Source organism: Xiphophorus hellerii, chromosome 18, assembly GCF_003331165.1.
Source record: "Xiphophorus hellerii strain 12219 chromosome 18, Xiphophorus_hellerii-4.1, whole genome shotgun sequence".
Taxonomy (NCBI): domain Eukaryota; kingdom Metazoa; phylum Chordata; class Actinopteri; order Cyprinodontiformes; family Poeciliidae; genus Xiphophorus; species Xiphophorus hellerii.
The window spans coordinates 32,423,053-32,446,424 of record NC_045689.1 but is presented as its reverse complement, the minus strand read 5'-3'; the positions used below and the strand labels follow the sequence as shown (position 1 = coordinate 32,446,424).

General features: G+C 41.6%; 1 protein-coding gene and 1 long non-coding RNA gene across 4 annotated transcripts in view; one reads left to right on the top strand and one right to left on the bottom strand.

The window, feature by feature from the left end:
- Positions 1-423: 423 nt before the first annotated feature.
- Positions 424-8,625, bottom strand: lhx1a (LIM homeobox 1a). 2 transcript variants are annotated; one of them, XM_032545380.1, is made up of 5 exons: positions 7,771-8,625; positions 5,823-6,046; positions 4,942-5,225; positions 3,242-3,368; positions 424-2,366 (listed from the first exon to the last, which is right to left on the bottom strand). In XM_032545380.1, the coding sequence occupies exons 1-5, from the start codon at positions 7,938-7,940 to the stop codon at positions 1,987-1,989; spliced, it is 1,185 nt and encodes a 394-aa protein (XP_032401271.1). In that variant the 5' UTR covers positions 7,941-8,625; the 3' UTR covers positions 424-1,986. The 2 variants fall into 2 exon arrangements, with proteins under 2 accessions (XP_032401271.1, XP_032401270.1); XM_032545379.1 differs by having other exon boundaries at positions 3,203-3,368; positions 7,771-8,620.
- Positions 8,626-8,837: 212 nt separating this feature from the next.
- LOC116707798 (uncharacterized) overlaps positions 8,838-23,372 on the top strand; it is a 52,507-nt gene continuing 37,972 nt past the window's right edge. Inside the window, exons 1-5 of one of the 2 annotated variants that reach the window (XR_004336570.1) lie at positions 8,838-8,956; positions 9,137-9,762; positions 9,975-10,037; positions 10,961-11,056; positions 18,815-18,884. This is a non-coding gene — a long non-coding RNA (uncharacterized LOC116707798). Of the gene's footprint in view, positions 8,957-9,136; positions 9,763-9,974; positions 10,038-10,960; positions 11,057-18,814; positions 18,885-23,372 lie in introns of those variants that run through there. The other variant, XR_004336569.1, reaches the window with a different exon arrangement.

The following is a 23,372-nucleotide window of genomic DNA, read 5'->3' as shown; positions in this document are numbered from 1 at the left end:
CAGCTAAAAAATATTTGCAAGAACCGGTGCAACAACTTCCAAGCTGGAAGATTAGCATCACAAATCTCCCTACAATACACACATCTCCACTTCCCCATCAGACACAGGCTTCTGCATTCTCATTTTTTTCCCATCATTTTGCAGTACAAGCTATGTTCTTTACACTGAAGTGTTTTTGAATCCCTCTAATCAGAGCTGAGAAGTGTTTGCCACCATGCCTGCAAAGGCCAGTTATTTCAGACATAAGCTGAATGCTTACATCAATTTATGCATGAAAAGCATCTATAATGAAATAAGAGATGTTGACCAAGAGGACTCCACTGATCTAACAGTGAACATCTGCATCGGCTCTGCTGTCTATATAGTAATGTGACAATAAAGTGAGGGAAAACTACTCCTGAGAAAATACCTAAAAAGGCATTCTGTATGTTTTCTAGTTTATTAGCAATACAATTCTGTCAACATGTTGAATTTATACAGTGAATGGTCTAATATGCACTGGAGGTCACATAAGCTTCGGTTTATTGAAACAATAAAAGACATATCATGAGGGCTTCATACTCAAAGAGATGTAGCAACTGACAGCTGCATATTTGACCATCAATTTTTAATAGTTTGGATTTTTCTTCTTTGATGACACAAAAATAAAACCTAAATATGTTTATATTAACACTGCATTGTCAGCAGACTAAAAATAATTCAAAGTCAATTTCTCCTCTTTAACACTTAGAATTTGTCCAAACACAAACCGTGACAAGTGCAAAGCACTTTAACAGTATTTGTGCTACAATTTAAAATTTGGCAAATGTCTACTTTTCTTTAGTTTTTATTGTACTTTTCCCCCCCATTTTTCTGTAAACAACATCTTGTACAAACTAGCACAGTGAAGCACAACCCCAGCAAATGGATTTTTATCTCCATACAATATAAATGAAATCAATACAAAAGTTTGGTTGGTTGCTTGGAACATTTTTATAATGATCAAGAGGTTCTAAAACGTGTCGAGACTTCTGGACTCCTGAATTTCTTAGATTACGTAAACAGTTGACTGTTTGAAGTCCTACTTAGAACCCCAGTAGAGTATTTTTAGAAGGTAGACTTCATTTCAATATTTCAAGTTCATCTCCATTTTAAATAAAGGGCTTGCAGTCCACTGGGGTGTTGAACTGGTTTTACTGCATTTTGAAGGCAGTAGTCCTCAGATTTGGTGGAATTAGTGAAATTAAAACAAACACAGAGGCCTTTTGCAGTGAATAAACTGAAGTGTTCCCTGGCCTTCAGCAATGCTTTGTGAAAAGATCAGTATGGCAGAGCCTTGAGAGGCCGAGAGGTCTTAGGAGTGTGTGAATATGCAGGGACCCAATCAGAGTGCCTCTGACACAGTCTGAATGCCACTTAGGCAGGTCAGCGACCCTCAGTCCCTTCCTTCTCTCTGTAAAGCTATCCAAGTCTTTGACAGTAGCAAAACATGTTTTCATGTCTGAGACCTACAACAGAAGTTTTCTCAAAAACGGCTGTGTTGTTTGTCTCTTTTTCAACGCACTTGTAAGTGTGAAGGGATTTGGTTGCAGGGGGCCACTGACAGGAAACAGCAGGGGCAACAGGGCATCCTGTGGGTCCAAATAAAGCAGGACGGGGGCTGTTTATCAGTCCTGGCCAGTTACTTTTTTTTTCTTTTGTAAATAAGGTTTTCTGGATGATGTAGTATGGGTGATGGATTAAACAAAAAAAAAGCCATTAAACCACCCACACACATACAATAATGAACACCATGTTTTTAGCACAATTTTATGAGTCATCAGTTTTTCAAGAAAAAAAAATATGAATAAAATGAGAAAATGCAACATAAATAAATAAATATATTTAAAAAAAAACAGTCTATAAAGTTGCCCCTAACCCTGTCATTTTCCTGGACTCTACTCTGAGGGTCCACAACAACATCCTCCATCTGTGAATGTCTGGCTTTTAGTCCTCTGTGCCAGAAAGCTACCACACAGTGCCCTCGTTCATTTCTGAGGCTTGGTGAGACAGGTGGTTGTTGTATCCGCTGCCATTCAGTGACAGTGAGGTAAAGGGCGGACTAGGGCCAAACACTTCAGAAGAGATGCTGTGCAAGGGCCCCGGGATTCCAGGCTCTGGGCTGGGAGAGTCCCCTGGGTGGTGAGACATGATATCAGAGAAGCGTTGTACGTCACTGGAAGGGTGGTGGCCTGGCAGGGGGTGGTCCATACCCCCGAGAGGGGTGCCTGTGGGGCCCGAGGAGGGGACGAAGGGTAGATCAACTGGTGTCTGGGCCTGTGACGATGGAGGGCCCTGAGGGAAAAAGTCGTAGTTCCCTCCCGGGCCGTAGTACTCACTTTGATAATCTACAGATCCAAGAGCAGAGAATAATAAAAATCAGCATCAGCTCTGATTGAGAACAATGTGAGAGCAGAAATGAGTCCAGGAAGCCTGAGAAACTTATTGAACAGACATCGCCTGATTTGTATGAAAGACAGAGAGGGAGAGACCCTCGCTATGCTGCATTAGTCACAGACCATGTTATACTTAAATCAAAACTGCAATTGGGTGGAGAGAACGTAGTGAGAAAATTAATTAAAATGGGGGCCATTTCATCAGTGGTTCTACCTACTGAGATTAACTTTTTTTTTAACTCAAAAGAATAATATTACAGACCCCTTTTTTCAGCAAGAAGAAAAGAGAAAATTATCTGATACTTCAGAGCTCTAGAAATAAAAAGAAGCTATTTTTATCAAATAGTTCTGCTGTAAATGAGCTTTTCTTCTCAGCCTGTGTATACTGTAAGTTAACTTCCCTGGAATAAAACAGATGTTTTTATTTTCAAATAAACTTTCTAGTGCTAATGCACAGGTCTTGTTAAAATAATAAAAGCAGGAAATCGTTTCAATATTTTGGATCTGGTTGTTTGAAATATCATTTGTAAGGGATATACAGTTTAATTTAAAGTTCTTTTGTGAATACAGTTGTAGACACGGTTACCCAGTTGCATTTTGATGTCTATTTTCTTTGTACAGAGCAAAAAATAACAAAAAGGAATCTACAGAACATTTAATGAAAAAAACAACAATTTCCTAGCATTTGATTAAGAACCGCTTGACTAAAACTTCGATTGTAAAATGTATCCACATTTGATCAGATTCACTAAATGACATATCAGTTTTGCTTTGCACCTAATCCGTACCTCCATAATAGGAGAAGGGCCCGTTGGGGATGAGCTCACCAGGCTCCAGTCGGTCCACTAACGTCCTCATCCGCCTCGGGCTCCGGAAGAACGCGTGCCTCCGCGCGCCTAACGCGCTCAGCTGCTTCATACGCCTCTCTTTGGAACGCCGGTTCTGGAACCAGACCTGCACGTGAACACGAAGATACATCCGTTACGTCCCGCCACAAGGCTGCTGCTGCTGCTGCTGCTGCTGCTGCTGCTGCTGCTGCTGCTGCATGGCATCATTTTGGTTTTAGGTCAATATTTTGTGCAAGAGATTGAAATGGGGGGACGGAGGGGTGCGGAGAGGTTCATGTGAATAATATATCTAATCGACCATAACTTTGATTTTTTTATATATATATTTTTTGTAAATATGTTGCGCAAATAATCGTCAGTGTGCAAATATGTCCTCATTGAAAGTAAAGAGTAAACAAGCTTGGTGTTTGCTTTGGCACCTGCTCCGCCGCGGCTCCACTATCTGCGCTCTTTGTGTGTTTTGCAGCATGCGTGATGATCTGATACATTAAATCCTCGAGGCTCTGCGGTGATGGGGACTGCGGCCAATTATCCGCACAGGACTCAGAGTCACATCTAACCTGCCTAATGATCTTTTAACCCCCCATTTACTCCGACTGAAGGCGACAGCGGGGGGACTTCAAATCTCCAATTAATACTTAATAGGAGGGTTGTTACCGATATATTACTGGGTTATCATTTTATAATCTATAGAGCAGCTTCCTTTAATTATGCTTCACCCTGCACACCTACTCCGGATCCCTCGTGCTTCCACATATTACAAAACCGTTTTATTACTTTATACTCTCAGCAAAGCCCTGTAAGCTCCCAATGCCTACCTCGCAATATTCTAATAATAATAATAATAATAATAATAATAATATTTTCCTTTTTTAATTCATGAATGTAAAACTTAAAATAATCGTACAATGCCTTGCTTTAGTGTACTTTGCGGCTGCCTACAGATAAATTATGATTATTACAATAATATTGCTAATTATCTGTCGGCCCTTGTGTAACTCCGGGTTATGAGGAGACAGTCTTGAAGACTCTTGAAACAGATTTGCGCTTTTCCACTTGGCTGGAGAGGCTCCCAGCATGGCTAAACGTGGTTGCAAAGCGTGATGGCTGCGCTGTGCCAGAACTCCCAGCGCTCCCAGCAGCCGGCACCAGTTGGCGGCTTTCACCCCGTTGCGCGGGGCCAACAAACAGAAACCTCCCCTATAAATTAGCCCATTTCCAAATGGAACTGACTATTTGAGCCAATGTTCAGTTCTAATGAGTTCAACGTGAGCGCGGTGTTTGCAGGGAGGAGGTCTCTCTTAACGAGGGGTGAAGGAGGTGAGAGGTCTGCGGAGGAGAGGAGAGGAGAGGAGAGGAGAGGAGAGGAGAGGAGAGGAGAGGAGAGGAGAGGAGAGGAGAGGAGAGGAGAGGAGAGGGCCCCTCCGGGATAAGTCCTGTCCCACCATCGCAGACTGGTAGCTTGGCAAAGATTCTTTTTTTAATAAAATGCAATCTGTTACTTCACACCTATTAGGCTTATCGCTGCCTGACACCATTTAGAGACGAGAAGGTGTGAGGGTCACCTCTGTTCACGTTCAGGTGGCCCGTCAGTGTGGTGTTCAGTATGTTTAGGAACAATTAGAAATCCTGAATTTATTTATTTATTTTTAACACAAATACCCTGACGCTCCTCTCACCTGGATGACCCTCATGTTGAGGCCGGTCTCCTGAGCCAGCTGCTCCCGGATGTGTCGTGTGGGTTTCGGGGTGGCAGCGAACGCCGCCTTCAGGGTCTCGAGCTGCTTGGCCTTAATAGTGGTCCGAGGGCCGCGCCGCTTTCCGCCCAGGTTCTGGTCGTCGTTCTCGTTGTTGACCGTCTCCTTGTCGGAGAGGGCCGCCATCTCCGTGTCTTTTAGGACAACGTCGTCCTGGAGCTGGTCCTGAGAGTCCGGAGATAAACTGGGATCGCTGCATGCCGTCACTATAGTGGAAACGGGACAGGACGGGACGGGAGGACGTCCACGCCGTTCATTACTGGGGACTGTCACTGGTGACATACTGGTCAGTTGATGGTGGCTGACCAGAGATCCCTGGGACAAACACGCAACCTTACAGCAGATTGCAAAGAAGGTCTTCTAAATGACCAAACGACTGTCTGTTTTTACACTGTTAACAAACTGTTTTTATAGCAAGAATACGAAGAATTTTAATTTAAACATCTGACATCAGGTTTTCTGATCACCTCATAAATACCCAAACAGATCCAGACACCAAAAACACTGAGCTGCGGATAAAAACCACCACCAATAATAATAATAATAATAATAATAATAATAATAATAATAATAATAATAATAATAATAATAGCGGTAGAGTCAACAACTCTCCGGGGTTATTTGGGCGTCGTCTAATTCCTGGTCCTTCACATAAAAACGTTAATGTGAAGCTCAACTCATCATCATCATTTACTGCAATTCAAATCCACATTCTTTCATTCATTCATTCATTCATTTGCGTAAAAAATGTGCGCACGCACATGCAGACACAAACATGCACGCGCCCACGACAGCCACCTTACCTGAGAGGAGGTTCGTGTCTTTTACACTCATGTTACTGAGGTAATCGTCCTTACAAACAAATTTGTTCTCGTCTATGATGTAGAGCTCTTCGCCAGTGGAGAGCTGCTTATTGCACATCATGCAGGTGAAACAGTTGAGGTGGAACACTTTGCTTCGGGCCCTCCGGACCAGGTCGTTCGGAGAAATTCCCTGCGAGCAGCCGCCACATTTGGTACCGAACCGCCTGAAGAAAGAGAAACAACCAAGTGTGGTTAGAGCCGCAGTTAATTACTCGTTTTTCTTTCCTTTTTTGTTTTTTTGTTTTTGTTTTAACTGTTTAAAATTTTGACACGTTGGTGAATGCTGGAGGTTTTACGAGGGCTGATTAAATGCAATTAATGTCAACACTTTTGTGTCCACACACATCCTTTACCTAAAAAAATCAAATGAAATGAAAATAAATGAAATGAAATAAAGCTAAAACTGAGAAAATGTGCTAATGAAGTTATTGTCGGCGGAACAGAAATTATTATAATTTCAGGATGTTTTTAAGTGGATATAAAATTGTGATTTTGTACGTGGGCCTTTAAAAAAATGGTTCCTATAGAACTCAGTCAACCAAGACAAAAGGAATGTGGTATAAACGAACCCGCTAATATTCAGAGAACTACTATTTAATCACTATTTATCAATAATTAAATGCAATCTTATGCACAATTTATCTCTCACCTCTAACCGTACTTCTACTTCTATTATTATTATTATTATTATTATTATTATTATTATTATTATTATTATTATTATTATTAATATTACTAATAATAAACATAATAATAGTTATAATAATAACTATTGTCATCACTACCAATAATATCAACATTACTATTAATAATAGTAGTAGTAATAATATTTGAACAATAGTTTATTTTTAACGCCATTGCATCGTCTTTTCATCGTTTTCTTTAATTTTCAACTATCTTTAAATCTTCCCACATGTTGAAAGCTGCCTTCTCTCCTGCATCACTTCTTCTTCGCATCCTTCAGTAAAGTGGTGTTTTCCTTTAACGCTGACTTGCTCTGAATAAATGGACACGTTAGTTCAAAAGGATGATAAAGGGGAAACAGCCAAAGCTCTCCCCGTTCAACTTTGTATATTGGCTGCTGTGGATGTTGACAAAGCGTCTGGTTGTTTTGTCTGTGGACTTGATCTTCTCGACCACTTCACTATTCAAATCCACTTATCACGTCCTCCTCAGTCGGACTGGGCAAACAGCGCGGGCCAGCGGGCTGACCCAGCCCGGGTTTGATCCTCGATGTTAGAAAAAATACACCCAGGTGTGATTTCCTCGCTTCCCCCAACAAACCGCCCCCTGTTTTCACGCTTCACCTTGCTGAGAGAGAAGCGCACACGCGTTGGATGTTCGTCCTGTCCTTTTGTTTTTGTTTCCCATTGAATTCCGAATAAGCTTTTAATTAATCACACGCTAATCAAAGCCCGTTGTCTCCAGGTGCTGAGTGCGACTTTGTCGTTTTTGAGTAAAATGATCTGACAAATACACTCTGCTTTAAAAAACAACATATCTGATAGGTTTAATGCTGTTATTTGAGTTGATCTTTACTCCCTTTCTATTCTTATTTTATTTCAACCTACTTGTCCTTTTTTTGTTCGTTCGTTTTTTTTTTTGTTTGTTTTTTGGACACCATTTTTAATGTATGTCCAGAAAAAATAAAAATACTCTACATACATATAAAAACTTTTAAATATTCCTATTAATATTTAAAATTTAGACCGTTTCAATTGACTTTAGGGACATCTTTTACTATTTCTGCTGAATCTGAATTTTCTGAATTAATATCCATAGTGTATCTGTTCCTGTTCCTGTTTTCCTGCCGTTTCAAAACAAGAACTGCTCCCACTAAAAACAAACTGGTGCCGGTGAGTTTCTCCAGCGTCACCCCCAGGCTTACCTAAAAAAGTCGTTTTTGCAGTACAGTCTCCCCTCTCTAGAAAAACACTTCTCGGTCAGATTACATTTGCACTCGCAGCACTGCACGCACTTGACGTGCCAGGCTCTGTCTAGCACGTTGAGCAGGAAGCGGTCCAGGATAGGCCTCTCGCAGCCGGCGCAGTGGACCATGGCTTCGGCTGGGCTCGCGGCAATCCCCCACGAGCGACGCGCACGCACAAACCCAATCACCGGCGCAGGCCGAGCATTGACCGAGTGTTTGAGTTCTGCCTCTGCTGATTCCGCCTCCAGCTCCGGGGTCAGTGTTCGCGGAGAGGCCAGTCGATCAGCTGTCACTACAGATCTCTCCCCGTATGCGTAAAAAAAACCCAGGCTCCGTCTGAAGAGGAAATACAAGAGCAGATGGCGCCGAAGGTCCTCAGTGGTATGAAACAACTGGGGAATCAGTCCCGTTAGTGGGCCCGAGGCAAAAATTCTGAATTCAGATCTGATACAGATGATGGGCTCAGGAGGCAGCTTGTTCTTCCCGGCGATCTTGGAGGCGACGCATCGGTCAGCAGGCGGAGCGGCCGCCGGTCAGGAGCACAGGCACGTTTAACAAACCGCTGTCAGATCATAGTTTTCACACAGTCATTCGGTTGGTTTTTACGTGGCAGCGTATCCAGTCCTTCAAAGGAGAAGCAAGAAACAAAAAGAAGCCAAAAAGAAAAAAAAGAAAAAAAAAAGATTTTATCAAAGAGTGTTTTCCCCTCCGGCTCTGCGGGCTGATCCTGAAGCTGTGCTGCCAGCGGCGCGATGCTGGGATGCCCACCTCAGTCTCCGGTACGGTGCGTGTGCCGGGATGCGCTGGGGTCTCCGGTTCACTGTCTTGCTCCTAAAGCTCCAACACCAGCCTTATTCCCGTCCTCCTGACGTCAGGTGGCGGCCGGACCAATCAGCGCGGAGCCACGCGAGGAGCCATCAAACCTCCCCATCAAAACCCAGCAAGTGCTCTGCCTGCTATTTATGCCGCACACTCAGGACACCAATTGTCAAAAAATTTCCCCTGCAAAGTGTCATATGTTAGAGAGGGCGTCTGCAGGAGGCGGCGGCGGCGGAGGCGGCGGCGCAGGGCGAGCGGCGCTGAGGGAGACTGTTGCTGCAGAGCAGAGCTGTCTTCTGGGCATGACGAGGAGGAATCCTAGCAGGTACACGCGCACACTTCTCCTCGGGATAAACAGGCTCGAGGCGCAGATTGCAGGCGCGTGCGCTCTCTGTTTAGTTTTGGTCGGTGTTGGCGTGTGAGAGCATCCCGAAGGCCCGACGCGGCGGAGCGTCGCCGCTGCACTCTAAACTGTTTGGACTCATCTAAATATTTCCTCTCACAGCAGGAGGCTGCGCACTGCCGAGGATGTAGATGATAGCACTATGATGATGATGGTGATGGTGATGATGTCTCGTGCCCGGTGATGGCGCGCGCAGCCCTCCCATTTTCTCTCGTGGAAGTGAAAGACTGAAAGGCTCGAAAGTTGACAGCTCTTCCAGGCAATTCTTTACGGGAACTCAATCCACTTCCACCGCAGCGCGGGCCGCCCCGCACAGATAAGTCTCGTCGTTTGTTTTTGCGGTTGCAAACACTCCTGATATTTGATTTGCTTAATAGAAGGGGAAAAAAAAGTTGCGGTGAAGTTTTGGCTTCAAGATGACAGAGATATAACAAGAAAGAGGTTGGAAGTTTTTTTTTCTTCTTCTTTTATGTTTAAAAAACAAACAAACAAAAAAAAAAAACTTTGCTCACTTATCGCGTTGGCTATTGCGGTTTATGTTTATTTGCGTGTTCGTTTGCACACTTTTCGCTGAAGAATTGCGCATGTGTTGTGGAGGAAAGCCGCCGCAAACTCCCATGTATCTGCGCTGCTTCTCATGCAACAGTCCAGCTGACCGCTCCCCCCTCCCCCGGATCTCCCAACCAACCAACACCACCTCCCCCCGAGGAGAACCCCTTCAAGAGGACGTGAGTTCAGGTCACTGGTTCTAAAGGAGAGAGAGAGAGAGAGAGAGAGAGAGAGAGAGAGAGAGAGAGAGAAAGAGAGAGAGAGAGAGAGAGAGAGAGAGAGAGAGAGAGAGAGAGAGAGAGAGAGAGAGAGCATAATGTAAACAGATTTGCTTTAGCTTTCTTTCTTTCTTTCTTTCTTTCTTTCTTTCTTTCTTCCTCCTCCCTCATAGACCTCATACGGAGGAAAAATCAGAAACGGGAAACTTCACTGGATGAGATTCTCCAAAGAAGCGGTGGGAAAACTGCACATCTTGTGGACTACAGAGCTTGACTCTGTTACCACTAAATCCCGGTTGGCACAGACAGAAAAATGACAACCCCCCCCCCCCCCCCCCCCCCCCCCCCCCCCCGATCTTAACCCAGCATGTAAACAACAAAATGTTGTTACTTCCATGTGCGGAAGATGCACTGATAGTGTGTCAGTAGGGATAATCTGTGCCTGATTTAGAAAAAGCTAAGAGGGAAGAAGAACTAGAAGCTGCAGCTAGGCGCGGATTAATCCACGGATGGAAAAGAAGAGAAAAAAAAATCAAAATAAACTATAAGCTTTAACATATCTCTGCTTCCCTCCAGCCAGAGACACTATTAAATGAAGGGGGGAAATGGTTTGAACCTCACCGATGTAATCCTTTGCTTGGAACAGATTTTTATTCGCACTTTCCTTCTGATGCAGGCGCAAATTGTAAATTGGAATCATTGCGCTGCCGCCTCTGGGCCCAGTTTAAAGAAAACAAAACTTCTCTCTCTCTCTCTCTCTCTGTTGTTTTCAGCCTCTCGCTTTAATCTCGGAATGGTTTGACACAGATCGAGCAACAGATTGAGATGACAGAATACTTACTAAAGGGAAGGAAAAGGAAATCTGAAATATGTTAACTGATTTCCATTACAAGAATATTTTAAAAAAGAAAAATCTGAATAGATGTATGTTTTTTTCTGTCGTTCTCTCTAATCACAAACTAATTCTAGACTCCTCCATTAATAGCAGGTACCGGCTCCTATCAGAGCAGCCCGGGAGATTTGGGGTTTATGAAGTGCAGACCAGTGAGCGACTCCACTGCGAGATAATTCATCTGAGATAATGAAAGAGGCCGTGGAGATGCATGCAATCATTCACTGTAATCACGGCTCGTTTATTTGTCTCTCCTCTCCTCTGCAGTCTCAGCTCGGAGTCGCCGGTGTCGCCACGCCACGCATGACGGACACGGCCCAAGGAAGGAGAGGACAAAACAAGGTTCAGTCCTGAACCGAGCAGGTGATTAGCTGCGTTGTGTGAGGAAGTTGAAGGCCTAGCCAAAGCCCAGAGCGAGACACAGAGCAGAACCACGGCTGAAGCAGCCGCTCTAGGCCGGGCTACCGAGGGGGGGAGACTCCGGGGTTAGAGAGAAATGATCATCCGGGACTGGAGCTGTGGTCAGCTGAGAGTACCGGGGGAGAGGAGGGAGGCAGAGGGGTCCACCGGGCCGCTCCCCATTTCTGCTCATATCGATTTCTGCTCCTCTCTTTTCATTCATTTTCTTTTTCTTTTGCTTTCTTTTATTTCCTTCTCTTTTCTTCAAATATTTCGCCCAGGGAAACAAAGAGAAATAAAGGATTTTACCCGAAACGGACATTGATTTCTGACGTTTTCCCTGCTTCAGACTCTGGTCTGGGCCTTGGAAATGTTTGGGATTTTGTTTATGTATTTATTAATTTTGTCCACGGATCAAAAGTCATTCACACTGACTGAAAGGAACCAGCAACGATAAGATCTAATGGGCTTTTTTCACAAATTGCACGCCGCCTAAGAAGTTCCGCTAAGGGCTTTAAACTGAACTGGGCGGAAGTGGCGCAGTTTAACGGAGTGTTTCCTTTTCCGTTGCACCATGCAACACGGTGAGATGTTGGCGGTGTAACCCACGTGTGACGGGTTACCCGGGTCAGTGCGTGGGCTGAGACAAGCCCACACCCACTCCAGCACGCCGTCAGCCCCAAAACATATTCCGATGTGAACTCAGCGCAGATTATTGAACCAGCAACAAACTCTGAGCAAACATTTTTCCAGGCTCCCCAACTCCGCTGCGGCCTGTGCTGAGAGAAATCCGATGGGATTTATAGATCATCTCCCTACAGCTGTCGCTTCTCAGCCGGTCAACCCCTGCTGACCCCCCGCCTCCACTATAGATCGACCTCAGCATCGCAAACGCTCCAATACTCGGAGGTTCGATCAGACCCAGAACCATCAGCAGGCAGAGCCTCCGCTGCAGCCCGTTTTAATCGGGGTGTGTTTGTGGGGGAAAGTGAGGGTGGGGGGTGTAGGGGTGTCGTGTAATACATAATGTATTAGTGGCTCTGAGCTCGGGAACAGGAACCCACCGCGAGACTCTGAGGTCAGTCGGAGAAAAGGGCGCGATCAACATCTCGTTTCCTCCTCTAGGGGGCGAATTCGGTCCGGACAAAGAAAGGGGCGCACAGGCCGTGACACTTTTTATTTTGAAATTATGTTTTCATTTTTATTGTGTGGCCTCCAAACTGAAGCATCGTTGATTCTCTGTGAAGGATTTAGTAAAGAAAAATCACAGAGGATCGATGATGATCTACAATGTTCTATTTTAGGAAGCTTTTATAGTTAATATTACAATCCCAATTATAATCTTAAAAATGTTTCTATTATTATTATTATTATTATTATTATTATTATTATTATTATTATTGCTGTTGTTGTTGTTGTTGTTGCCATCATCATCATCGTTATTACTTTATTTGTCTATGTTGAATGAAAAGCTTTTTTTCTATCCCGTAATAGGTTATATTAATAAAAAGAAATAGAACATTGGTTTTCCTTGATTAGTTCGAAAAAAAGAGAGTTTTCTGTGAAGATGCTGCAGAATCAGCCTCACTGAGAGATTATCCTGCACACTGGGCCTAGAGCAGCCTGTAAAGCAGTTCCCCTAGTTTAGATTAATGGTACTGCGCGATTATTCTGCAGTCGGGGTGAAAGGGCTGGGATCACTAATGATTATAATATAATGTGTGGCGATAACCACTCCCTTTGAGATATTATCGCCCGCTGGCCAATGCTCAGGGGACGAGCTGCATGGCTGCAGAGCGCCTGATAGCTGCTGCCGCTCCGGCTGCTGCTGCAGCGGATTTTCAGAAATGAGGGGGGAAAAGCGTGGAAAGCGGGAGTGCTGGCTGCTGATACATGCATTAAAATATGGAGAGGAGAAAGCTGGGCGCTCATTTATTGGCCCTTTTTGTTTCCCTTGTCTGTTTCCTGGAAATTATAACGCCATAAAGATTTATATATATTTAATGCAAGAACACCCTGGACCTTTCAAATCACAGCAGGGATTTTAACCAGAACAGCACGTTCTTATTGTTTTTAAGTGCAGCAATCTTCCAGGGATTTAATTGCTCCCAGAATGCAACATTTAGGGCATTAAAGGGCTCGTGGCTGCGAGAAGAAAAATGCTAAATGAAAACGTTGTTTCGAAAAAAAAAGAAATGTTCCCAACGATTGTTTGTTTGCTGGAGAAACTGAAATGATAGATATGTTTTCATTCAAATGACGAGGACAGAATAGTTTCATCATTTGAGGCCTTCAAACAGCCCACGTGAGATTTGGTTTCACCTTTTTGCAAAATTCATTGTATTCTCTTTAGCTTCAGTTGAATTCTACCCCACTCACTATAAATCTCATGCCTACACTTCATCTCCGTGGTGCCGTTTAAGAGACAAATAAAAGTAATATTAATAATAATCGTAATAATAAAAAAAGAAGCATTATCTAATGATAATTTCTCTTCTCTAATAACAGCTGATGGATTTTAAAAAGCAATCGTGGACATGCTGGGAGCTCTGATGCCGTAAACTCTTGTGGAACATCTCGGAAGGCCTGAGAATTAATATTAAATCTGGGGAAATTATGAAAGTTTCTCCTAATACTCCTCCTTCGTACAGCTACAAATATGAATTGAATTTTCTCTCTCCATAGTCAATAAAATCAAAAGTCAAAAAAATCAGACAGGACCCTGAAAGCAGCTTGGCGTTAGTAATGCAGCGCACAACTTTTCTAAAGCCGATTAGGCAGAAAATCCAGAATAATTATCAGAATTAGCTGATCAATAGTCTAAGAAACGAATCAGAGTGTGCTTGGGAGGGAGCGGGAGGACTGTGGAAGGAAAGCTGAAGTGGCTGATCCTGCTGCGGTGCTCGCACAGCAGCCGCTCCCGCTATCCATCTTCACCGGAGCCTTTGTGTGCGCAAAAACCGAAGGAGCGCAGAAGGTAAAGCCCAGCGTCAGAGCCGCGGCTTTCTTTTTTATATCCAATAGATCAGGAGGCAGACAAAGCTTTATTTTCGCCAGGAGAGAGATATTTTACCTCTGCCTTACGGTTTTATGTTGGAGAGGTGTCAGCCGCTGGAAATGGATGGCTAATGCATAGGCAAAGCGCTGCTCGCCTCGGCATGCTGCACGTCAGAGGGGGGCTGCGGCAAAGAGCTGCGGGGATTTAGGGCCCCTGGGGGCCCAGCACGGGGTGACGGAGCAACAGGGGCGACGGAATCGACAGAAGCCTCCTCGGCTGTACCGATAGAGCTCATAATGAAAGAACGCAGGCATTAGACAAGAGCTGACCCACACTGATTCTGTCCCAGTGTTTGTGCATAACCATGTGAAACACACAGAAGCCTATCCATCTGCAGCACTAGATTACCATATAAAATATGTGGAGTAGAATCTATATTTTTTAGAGAAGGTAAAGCATGTAGAACTGAAAAGTGTTCTTCCCTGTGGAGAAGCTAACTTCAACATATACTCAGCACCAACATGATGAGCCATGTTTAAATGAAGTTTTTCCCTGAAGTCACGAGTGAGTGATTTAAAAACCTCTTTTGATTTCCTAATAGAACTGTAGTTCTTTACGTAATCTGCTACTTTATTCCACTGGCTTCATGACTGTAATGAAAACAGCGGAATGCCCGAAAGGCAAATTATAAAAAATTTGGAGTGCAATTAGAAACTGAGGCAGTTGTAGAGGAGCTTACAGAACTAACAGGATGGTAACATTTGACATTCATACTTAGATTGGAAAAAGAAAATGGAACATTAAAAATGGCTCCTTATGACGGATTTTTAGACTGATTTACAGGGAAACTGTAAATCTGTAACTGCCCAACAGTTAAAGAGGAAAAAGTGTTATGAAAAAAACATTTTGAACATACAGAAGACTTTATTTGGTGGGAACATTTCGATTGGAGTTTTATCTGCAATAATTACTCAGGATGAGACCTGTTTGTGGTCACATGCTATTTATTTACTTATTTGTGTTTTGGAGTTAAAGGAGAAATTTTAAGATACTTTAGTGTTAAAAAAAACAAACAGGTAATGACCAATCCACAGGGACAATAATGGGCTGTTTCATTTTCACCTCCTAGAGTCAAGTTTATTTGTCATCAGGATAAATTTGGTCTTTGTTGAATGCCCAGCAAAGACCATAGGTTTAGTGCAAAGGGTTTCCTGTGACCTAAACTTACTTTAACATATTTTAAGAATGAACCCCCCCTCCACCCCCCCACAAAAAAACCCAAATAAAAAACAATACTTCCAATAAGTCAAGTATTCAGAATATTTTTCTGAAGTCAAAATTATTCAGAAACTCTGTGTTGGCTGATTCCTCTGTGAAACCTCTTCTACATCTCTACATAGTTTTATAGGCTAGTTGTTATAAGCTCATCCTCTGTTAACTCACTTACATAAATGCAGTTTCCTCGCTATATGCAGCAAAGAGGTAACAAGATTTACAATACTGCTGGAAACAGACGGCCTCCCTGTCATATTTCTCTCCTATGCTAAATAGAAATCTTAAGACATAATTGGAATTTACAGCATACCTGAATAACTGCATATAAATAAGCACACATTTCATCAGGGGGTTCAGTGACACTGTTTGGTGGCATAAAAAACGCTGCATATATTATAATACGCAGCAAATAATCTTATTTTGCTGCAGCCCCTTGCTACATGCTTGGGATTCCATCCAAATTACAGAGGATTCAAACAAGCGTTTTCAATTGATTAAACCTATATGGGCAACATTTCATTTTAATGGGACAATTTATTTCTGGGAAGAGATTATCAAGGGCTGCTGGAAACCATGGCAGTGTGTAAATCTGACACTGTTTATTTCATTTAAAGTCAGGCAGCCTCTTTCAGCTCTTTCCTCCTTCGTCTGAGTGCAGGAGGGGGATTTCAGGTGTCACCAAGGCCTCATCTTCCTCACCTTCCTCACCTTCCTCTGTAGTTACCAGACAAACAAGCTCATTGACTTTGGCCCGGTGTCCCAGAAAAATTCTCAGATTCTCATCACCTTTATGAGTCTGCATTCTCTTTCTGAATTTGGAGGAGGAAGAAGCAAATCCTCTGGATGGGATTGGCAGTCATGCCCCCGGGCTCACGGTCAGACAATCACAGGATGGAAAGTGGCCGTCGACAGCCTGACCCCCCCCGTCCTCCACACACACACACACACACCCTGTTGAGGCCGCTCAGTGGATTTAGAGATAATGACATCGGCGCCCGCATTAAGATTCATATTCACCATCTCTCCACACGACCCTGTTTTCCTTTTGTCCCAGACCTGTGTCAAACACCTGCCAGTCTTATCGTGTCTCTGGTAATAATCAAAGCAGGGCAAAAACTGTAATGCACATCCTCAGAAGTCTGTCTGCTGCAGGCAAACCGGTCAGATTTTAAACTATTTTAGTTTCTTTTTCTTTCTTTTTTTCGAATTCAGATAGAAATTTACCCACACAGCATAAAAAGAGGACTGCATGTTAGAACAGCTTTTGTTCTTTTAGCCTGCAGCAAGAAGGCCGGCAGTCTTTCTGCTCTTAGGCTGCGTCCTCTCCCCAAGCATGAGTGTGTTCTCCCCAGTTAATCCAGCTTCCTCCGGAACATGACTGTCAGGTTAATTGGTCTCTCTCTAAAAATTGTTCTTAAGTGTGTGTGTGTGTGGGTGTGTGTGTGTGTGTTCGGAGGGAGGGGTATGGTTGTGTTTCCTGGTGTTGCACTGACCACCTGTCCACGGTGTAGATACCGATAATATCTGATATGATGATAACCTCTTTTCTTCCTGTCTGACATTAAATCAGTCTAAGCCTTTGGCTGTTTTTACTGAGGATTACCAAACCTATTTCTGCTAAACAATAGAATATAGAAAGAGAAAAAAAAAATTCAAATTTTCTCAGAAATGTACACACATTACCGTTAAGGTGTGTGTTTGGCTTGCTTGCCTTTTGGCCCACAGTATCAGTGTAACTGGGTCATGTTTCTACCAGGCCCAGTTTCTCACACACATTTGTTCAGTTCTGCTCAAAGGTTTTCTGTTTTTGTGGTGTCCACACGAGAAAACATGAACATTAGTGTCCTTAAGCCATGTTGTAACTGACTTGGTTCTGTTTAAGGTTATTGTCTATTTTGAAAGACCCATTTGCACCCAAAGCTTTAAGTTTCTAGAAGATGTCTTGTGATACTGCTCTAATATTTTGACCTAATGTTCTTTCCTCATGTTCCTGTCGATTTTGTGAAGTGTACCAGTCCCTCCTTTAGAAAAGCAGCCCCACAACATGATGCTGCCACCCCCTTGAGACTTACAAACTTCCCTCATTTTAGTAAAGAAATTAAGATCATTAGGGCCAAGCACTTGAATTTAAACTTCATCTGACCAAAGATATGACACCAGAATTATTGTCTTTTCAACTCTTTCTAGAATTGGATGTTTATAATCACAGATACTGACACTATTACCAGACCCTTAACGCTGTGTTTTAGTTTTGTTTTTGGGTTGAAAATTTCCTGTGAATCGGCAGTGACTTCTAGGACACAGATCTTCTTCAACTGTAGTTGGACATTCTCTTGCTGTTTATATTTAGATCTAATTGTTTGAATGTGTGAATGTAGCAGTTTCAAGAATCAGAAAATGCACCCAAAGACACGCAGAGGTTCACAGGTCCCCTCTTAGTATCTTGGCTGATTCCATAAAATATTTCCTTGGCGCCACAAAACAAGCTGTGTTTGAGAACTTGCCTTAAAATAAACCCACAGGTGGGCCTACATTTAACTTAAAGGATGTGAATCAACCTTACAAGGGAATGAGATTATTATTTACGCTTTCCCAAAATGTTTAAATGGTTAGTACAGGTATATCAAACTCATTATTTTTTCAGACCACATTATAAATGTCAAAGGACATTGGCAGAATGCAGAGAAAGAACTACTAATTAGCAAACTGTTGAAGTATATATTTATCTCTATTTGATCTGTACTTCTTAAAATTAAATTGTTTTAAAGATCTTTTGAAATTGATGTAATTTGGCACTATCCAAATAACAACTACTATGATTTGACTGATAAAATAATATTTAAGAACAGTTAGAGTTCAGAGGGCCACAGAAATAATCATGGCAGCCACGTTTGGCCTGCAGGCCTTGAGTTTGACACATGTGGTTTAGTACAGCAGTGCATGTAAAATTCTGAATTCAAAGAAAATGATAAGATGTGTCTTAAAAAACTATTTTTCTTAATATTGTGGGACGTAAAAAGACTGCTTCTAATCCTAAATGAACTAAAGCAGAAAAGATTTAATCTGATTTAATTCAGAGATTAAGATAACTGAACATGTTCTTTTCCACAGTGTAAGTAAATATCTGGTTTCAACTGCAGACTCAACCTGTTTTCACTCCGCTGTAGATCATTTAAATCACTTAATGTTTTGTAAAGGTTAAACTCAGACATGTTATGTTGAAGGAGACAATGCTAATCACAGAACTGATATGACATCAGAACACAAACAGACAAAAAGCCCTTTTATACTTTTCATGGAGCAAAAACAGTCTTTGCTCAAACTAACCCGACCGCTGCACTGCTGTGACACAGACAGGAACACAGAAAACCCTAGCTGGCTCCCCTGCTGGCTCACAGAGCTGGAACTGTGGGAGGGAGGCCAAATTGTTTGTCTCTCCTTGTGTCAAGGCTCTGCAGCGGGGATGAGAGCACGGGAAAAGCATATCCGTCTCCGGCGTCTGGCTGATGACTTCATCAGGTAAGAGCAACAGGGAGCTGAACGGTGAGCGAGCTTGAATGTCTATGTATGTGCGTGAGCAAGTGTGAGTGTATTACGGCTCAGTGCTAAAAATCTGAATGGTTTTTATTAACACAGTACACACCCGGACACCAAAGTCCTGAATTGTCTTAATAAAGGCGCTCATGTTTTATCTCTCCATCGCTACATTAGTAAGGTGCAGGCTCAGCACTTTGAACGATGCGACGTAGTGAATCTACTTGAACTACATTAGAAAAGGAAAATGGCCTCACTGAAAACCACAATCCTTGCTGTAAACTCATTACTTTTATGTAACATAAAACCACAGAGTTCTCAGAGAAAACCCACACAAGCACACAGAGACCCACTCACACTCAGCTTCGAAATAAAAGTAAATCAGCACAGCAGAGTGACGGCCACGCCTCTCTATCAGGAGCTCAGCCCCTGCATTTGCCTTCACCTTAAAGTTTAAGGTAAATTTATGTACCCTTAGCGTTCAGAAGTTATTTTCTGCCTTTAAAATGATTTATATAAAAAAAAAACGCCCCACAGAAGTTACTTCAAGAACCATTTCTCTACTGTACAAGGTGCTATTCCGAGAGCTGGAACTTTACAAACTGAAATGACAACCTGTTAGTTTGTAAAGTATATACTGTAAAGGAGCTTAATATTTTATTATATACTTTTAATAATCAAAACCACTCACCTACATGTTTGACACCTAGAATGTATGGTCAGGTTTGGACATTAACAGGCACACATGAAGACCAGAAGGACATTGTAAATGATTCCTTTTGCAAGAAGCTGTTATGTCTAGATTGGGACCTTATAAGTGGTGACATCACAACGGTGTACCAGACAGTGTGTGGCGTGTCTGTCAATGTGAGTGAAGGTCACCAGACACACAGGGTGCCGTGCAGACTCATAAGACCACACTGCCCGCTTTTGGAGGATTAAAGGGGGTCACACATTTGGTTTGCATTAGGCTGAGTGGTCAAATACTACAATCAATCACTATTATGGGCACACTCATGTCAGTGATCCAAGATAGAAACTAACGGGTACATCATAGCACCCATATGTGATGTCATCTAATTTTTAAAAGTTTATTTTCAGATATTTTATAAAGAAATTGAACCCTCTACGTGGTTCCACATAGAAACATTTACCAGTTTCTAAAATTACTTCAATCTAAGCTCAGATTTACAATATTAAATAATAAGTTACAATAGTTGATCAGTAATCAAACATAAAGGCAAAATGTAAATAACAGTGAAAAACAAAATCCACAACATGACTTAGTAGCTTGTAGAGTCGCAGTAACTTTCCAAGGTCGACTTCTGCATGAATATTTGCTCATTTTTCTATGAAACACATTGTTTCATTGGTTGCAAGAACCGGTTCTGGCCCAGCTTTAGCTTCACTAATGATGACCTCACATTTAACTGTGCAATAGTATAATGAGGAGTTTATGGTTTTCTCACTGACTAACACTAACCCAAATCATCAGCCCTCCACTACCATGTTTATCAGTTGGAGCAGTGTTCGGTTTTCTGCTTGGTGCATAACAGCTGATCACCTTGGTCATGTCTGTCCAAATGACGGTTTAGATCCATTCAGGCAAAAGTTGCAAACCAAAGCAGCCAATCATCAAAGATATACTGGTGTTTTTCCAGTTGCACATTCTGACCTTGGGGAAGACTTGGCAGAACATCTACCCTTGAGAAAATTGTCAAGCATTTTAAAGTTTTTTTTTCATACTGAATGCTGGTTGTCATGGACTTGGTATTGTTTGGTATTGTTTGGAAGTGACGTCATCATCTGATTTCTTCACCCTCAGACCCCAATAGATGGGGAGTTGATTCTCTATGGTCATTGCTAATGTATTTCCTTCCAGGTCTTTTAGAAAGAAAGAACTTCCTTTACAAGTTCAAGTGGTGGCATGTATAAACCTTTCCTGGGTTCTAAAACAATTTAATCTTAGATACACAACAGGGGAGGCCAAACATAGACCTCAAGACGACTTCCTGCCATCCTGCAACTTTTAGGTGCATTCCTGCTCCACCATACCTCAATCAAATGAATGGCTCAATGTCAGGCTGATGAGGGGATTCAGTCATTTGATTACGGTGTGTTGGAGCAAGAATTCATTTAAAAGTTGCAGAATTGTATCAATCGGTGACCGGACAAGGTCTGACTTACAACATTACACAAGAAATTCCAGACTGTTATTGAAGATGAAACAAATATGAAGGCAAAATGGAAATATGTTACAGCTGATGTTCTTTTCTTTCCGGACATCATATTGATCACTCTACGTATGTTCGAGAGCAATAAACTGTTCATAGAATCTTTTTTTAGGTTCTGAGACTTGCTGATGTTCTATTCAAGTGCATTTCATGAGCAGCGTCTGACTGCTAATTTTTATTTTAAAACCTACAGAAGCAGTCAGGTTGTGCTTAATTTTTCCCATTTTTTCCTATTTTGCCATGATTTTTTTTTTTTACTAAGAGAAGACTTTGTACACCTATGGTGAGATTGAAATTATTTCAGACTCTTAATTTATTTACTGCATTCTGATATAGTTAAACCTGGAGTTAAAATAGGTGTACTTTCTTTTTATTGCCATGTGCAAATGTTGGCGGGATAGTTATGCCACTGCATGGAAAACGCTTCTTCACTCCTGACTCTGCACTCCTGATAAGTTGAAAAGGCTAAAAGGTCACAACCTTAGAGGGGAATGTTTTACAATGACATGGCCAGGGAGGTCTAATTGGGCTCCACTGGAGCATGCTGCTGGCGACTTCACACCCAGCCAGGGAGGAGGAGAGAGACACCCAGAGCAAAACCCGGTGAGAAAGAGGAAGGGGAAGAAGAATGGCAATGCAGGTTTGTGTGTGGTGAGGTTCATCGACCACTGATATGGAAGGGTGGAGGAAGGGGCTGTAAATAAGTCTTCAGGGTAGATGGATGGTCAGCAGTAGTTTCAGAGAGCGTCATCCTCCCTCGTCTTCCTTTTAGGAAATCCAGCAAAGAATCAAGATGAAGGCAGAGGAGCTCTCTGATGTTTATCTGAGATTTTTCTTTCACACCAAACCCTGAAGCCACAAAATGCTCAGACTGCATATATTTTAGACAAAGACCTGCTCAATGCAAATATTATCCATATGTATAAAACATATTCCAGGAACTTCATCAAAATTCTAAATGAATTTCTTGTGTGTCTCAATCAAGTTTTGTTCAGACAATTTCCGCTTTAGTGAGTGAGAAGAAACAGATTTATCAGCCATTTTTAATCTTTTAAATATTTAGAAAACCAAGTATTCTTTTTTTCACTGACATTTTGCTGACTTCACATTTTAAATTATTGGTTTTTCTGATGCATCATTTTAATATTGAATTGTTTTTTTTGTTTTTTTTTTGCTATTTCATGTTTTGTACATCAAAAAAATATAATTTGAAAATAAAATTTTAGCATCTGGAAATATTGGTTCAGTCAACTGTATCCTCCTACACAGCAACCATTGGAGAACATTAAAACTTATGTTCATGGAGTGTATTATAAATTAATAAGTCAAAATATGTTTAGATGAGGCTCATTGTCAGATTGAAATTGATATTTTAAATGATTTAACATTATAATATTTAATGCTGTGTTCTCATTTGTAAGCAGAACATGTTTAACAATTAGAAAGGCTTGGAAACTTCAGTCTGTGTGGAATTAAACTATATAATATGTGAACTGGGTTACTGAAACACACTTTTCAGTAATACTCAAATGTATTAAATATCATTATCATGTACATAGATTCAGTAAATTCATAAGATCTGTGACTGAGAGTTTCTGTTTGTCCTGCACAAGAACTAAAATCAAATCTGTTAGTGAGCTGAGCTCCTTCAGCCTGAGACTCTCGTTTTAAATGCTGGAAATCCAGGAGAAACATTCACAGCCACTGTTCAAGTCAGCTTTTTTATTTATTATTTATTTTTTACTGCATAGTGAATAAACCAGCTGAGCTAAACAATATCAATATTTATTAAGTAATTAATTAATTTAGTTAAATAATAGATATTTAAATATTTAAATATTTACTTAATTTCAAGTTCAAAAATTCTGATTAAATTCTACACCAAATAAATGAAATTAGATTTGATGAAAATCTTATAGTCAGTTTTTTTTTTGGTTTTTTTTTCAGAGTAGCCAAACTTTTGAGTTGATTCTGATAGTTATGAAAATCTGAAGAAATGGAAAACACTGAAGGAGGAGGGCAGGTTTAGTAAATATATATATTTTTAAAATATTTCTAACACATTCATTAAACATACTATACATGCATTTTACTCAATTAAGGGGAATTCCTGCTATAGTGTATGAAGCATTCCGTACTTCATATTTGCACTAAACGTTGGCTGTAGCATGTACAGAAAGAAGAACATCATGTGGTATGCATGATACCACATGATGTTCTTCTTTCTGATAAGTACAGT

Coding starts and splice junctions, on each gene's coding strand:
- lhx1a (XM_032545379.1), bottom strand. CDS start 7,940: ATGGTCCACTGCGCCGGCTGCGAGAGGCCTATCCTGGACCGCTTCCTG. Junction 3,369..4,941: donor TCAACATGAGGGTCATCCAG/GTGAGAGGAGCG, acceptor GTTCACGTGCAG/GTCTGGTTCCAGAACCGGCG. Junction 2,367..3,202: donor GCCCTTCTCCTATTATGGAG/GTACGGATTAGG, acceptor TTGGATCTGTAG/ATTATCAAAGTGAGTACTAC.